We start from the raw sequence: 2,971 nt of genomic DNA on the forward strand, positions 1-2,971 counted from the left end.
TTTATGAATATATTTCTTATTTTAAAAAATATGATCACGTTCATAAAATTTCTATTTTCCAGAGAAACCGAAAATAGTAATTAACGAGTTGTATTGCCCTAACGGAATGAATGGGTGTTAAGCACCTCTTACAGCAGAATTTTATGTGGCTATCAAATTATTAAAAGTATCACCAAAACTGATAAAGAATAAAAGGTTGAAGCGGCATCTTTCCCCTACAAACTGTCTCGATTAATTAAAAGTTATTTTAAATATTTAAAATCAAAATATTGTCCTAATCAACTTCTCATTTTATGCACCGTTGACAGTACATATTCATGCCATCACTCATACTGTGATTAACAAGGAAATTCTACAAAGGGCAGGGTAAAGAAACAAGCAAGCGAAGAAACAAGGAAAACATTAATGAACATAAAACATTACTATGAAACATTTGAAGCATGTGAGCTTTGATGAAACGTTTAGATGTTTTCATAAATATAAGTTAAATTATGATATTTGATTACATCCCAAATATAAGTTAAATTATGATATTTGATCACATCCCATTTTCAACGGCAATCGTAATATGCAAGATACAATAGATATCATACAGTTTCCAACTGATCCATATCATCGTATTATGTGCTTACTAATCATGAAGCAGAGTAACTGCAGCTCAGTGCTTGGTTTTAGGCCTCTTCACTATCATCACCGTGCAATGAGCATGATGAGCACAATAATCACTTACACTGCCCAAAACCGCCCTGCAAAAGAATCGATCTCAGTTATAAATCATCAGAATCACCAACAGGAAACAAATGAAACCTACTAACCCTCTCATTCAACAAAATTTGTAAATCCATAGTACGTATGACATTCCCAGCGAAAGAATACTGAAATAGAAACCGATCAAAATTTTTTTTTTTTTTTTAAAGGTAGAGGAGAAGGCAAATCCCCAATTAAATTTTTAGTATCAATTTGCATTTGGGTGGCCAGTCAAAGAAAAGCGTTTTACTACATCTCAATGACATTTTTTCCACTTTATTTTCATCTGGTTATAGCTACTCCATAATAAAGAATAAAATATTGATTCATATAAGCTTTTACAAATAGTACTAGTTTATTTACACTTACACATTTGAGTCCTCATTGCAACTGAAAAATATGAATAATAACCAAAACAGTTCACCATACCAAGTTCCACTCGAGAAAATATGAGATACCAAAGGAAACAACTTATAGTAGATTTATACCTTTTGATCGCTCCATAGCCATGACTACCAACAACCAATATGGAGGCATGATGCTTCTCTACAGCCTCACAGAGGATATTTCGGGCATCTCCTTCCACCACCTCAACAACAAAGTCATGCACCTAAACAAAACAGAACTACTGATTTACAGAAATGATACCAGAAGAAAAACAATTAAGTATACCCATTATAATCTGGTATACTGAAACTGGGGAAAGATAAAAGGATAAGCATGAATACTTACCCAGATCTACCAATTTAGAAAGGTTAATTTTGGATTACCGATCATAAAATGACAGTCCTCGAAGTACCTCTAAACTATTCTAAACCTTAATTTACCTCTGTTTGGGTTTAAAAAATAAATAAAAATCAGGGGGCATTGATGAAAATTTTTTCGTCTTCTTAACAGAAAAGAGGGAAAGTTGATGTTTAGAGGAGTATTTTGAAGATTATCATTTCACGAGTGGGACAATCTAAAGATAGCTTTTTCCACCAATGTTGTTAGTGGGAGTGTTCCGAACTAGTCTTGGTAGATTTTTGAACTGTACTACAAACGTGTGTATATAGAATCCCGGACGATCCCAAGATTGTAATTTATTTATAGATTGTAATATCATTAAAAAGAAATAACAACCCAATCATTACCGATTTACTGCTACAGATTTCTTTAGCCTTCTCCACAACCCTAGCAGCAATCTTCTTCAAATCTGAGTCCACATAAGGCAAAACCTCGGCGGCTCCTGCGATAAATTAAAATTAAAAACCAGGTACTTGATCATCAAGAAAGCAAGAAAAAACAAACAAACTAAAATCGAAAATTAAAATCGAACAAAGTACGACAAAATCTATTACTTAATTTCTAAGACTTGCAAAGCAAAGACAAATACCAAAGGACTAATTGATAATTAGTTAAATTTATAATTACTTTACCAGGTCCAGCAAGGCCAACAACAGAAGAAGGGGAAGGTTTGGCATGAACGATGACGAGTTTGAAAGGAGGATTTACAGTCGAATTTGCGAAGAAATGATCGAGCGTCCATTGAAGCGCGTACGTGCTGTGCTCGCTATCGTCGATCCCTACCACCATCGTTTGTGTCTCAGCCGTCGCCATTGAGACGATGACGACTCAACCCTTTTTTTTTCTTTTTTTTTCCTTTGTAGCTGTGTGTTATTTAGAAAGTTGCAGAGTTTGTTCGATTTCTAACCTATATAAGCGAATAAATCGAAGAGACGGCAAAATGATTATCTAGATAAGACGACAACGTAGCAAGTGAAGCAAGTTGCGGGCGTTGGCGGAAAGTGCTTTAAGAGTCTGGAGTTTTTTTTTTTTTTTTTTTTCTTGAGAAGGTAAAGGTATGGAGTTTAATTTTGAAAAGTTTTTAAAAAAAAGTTAATTTTAATATTTATTTTTATTATAAATTAATTTTAAAATTTATTTTTATTATAAATTAATTTTAAAATATTAAAAATTAATTTTAATATCTGATAAATTATTTTAAAAATCATTTTTAGAAAAATCACTTTATTTTATAGTGGATTTTCAGATGTATGAAATGAATAATTTTTTAAAATCTAATTTTGAGAATTAATTTTATATCTAATCATTCCATATATTATAAAAATATAAAATTAATCTTATTAATTAAAAATAAAATTTTTAACCTCAAATATATTATTATTGTTGTTACTATTTATATTGCGATAACAAAATAAAAATAAAATTAATAATAAAAAAT

The 2,971-nt window shown here is 31.2% G+C and overlaps 1 protein-coding gene across 1 annotated transcript; it reads right to left on the reverse strand.

Annotated features, from left to right (window-relative positions):
- Positions 1–448: 448 nt before the first annotated feature.
- LOC18034398 (universal stress protein PHOS34) lies at positions 449–2,551 on the reverse strand. The gene is made up of 4 exons (XM_006423683.2): positions 2,166–2,551; positions 1,881–1,975; positions 1,236–1,357; positions 449–746 (listed from the first exon to the last, which is right to left on the reverse strand). Exons 1-4 carry the CDS (start codon positions 2,344–2,346, stop codon positions 659–661), a joined length of 486 nt encoding a protein of 161 aa, XP_006423746.1. The 5' UTR covers positions 2,347–2,551; the 3' UTR covers positions 449–658.
- Positions 2,552–2,971: the final 420 nt, after the last annotated feature.

Source organism: Citrus clementina, unplaced genomic scaffold (assembly GCF_000493195.1).
Source record: "Citrus clementina cultivar Clemenules unplaced genomic scaffold, Citrus_clementina_v1.0 scaffold_8, whole genome shotgun sequence".
NCBI lineage: Eukaryota > Viridiplantae > Streptophyta > Magnoliopsida > Sapindales > Rutaceae > Citrus > Citrus x clementina.

What these genes read in the sequence shown, in the direction of transcription:
- LOC18034398 (XM_006423683.2), bottom strand. Translation starts at nt 2,346, where the DNA reads ATGGCGACGGCTGAGACACAAACGATGGTGGTAGGGATCGACGATAGC. An exon ending in TGTTGGCCTTGCTGGACCTG is followed by an intron (nt 1,976 to 2,165) that starts GTAAAGTAATTA and finishes AATTTATCGCAG; the next exon opens with GAGCCGCCGAGGTTTTGCCT. An exon ending in AAATCTGTAGCAGTAAATCG is followed by an intron (nt 1,358 to 1,880) that starts GTAATGATTGGG and finishes TGTTTTGTTTAG; the next exon opens with GTGCATGACTTTGTTGTTGA.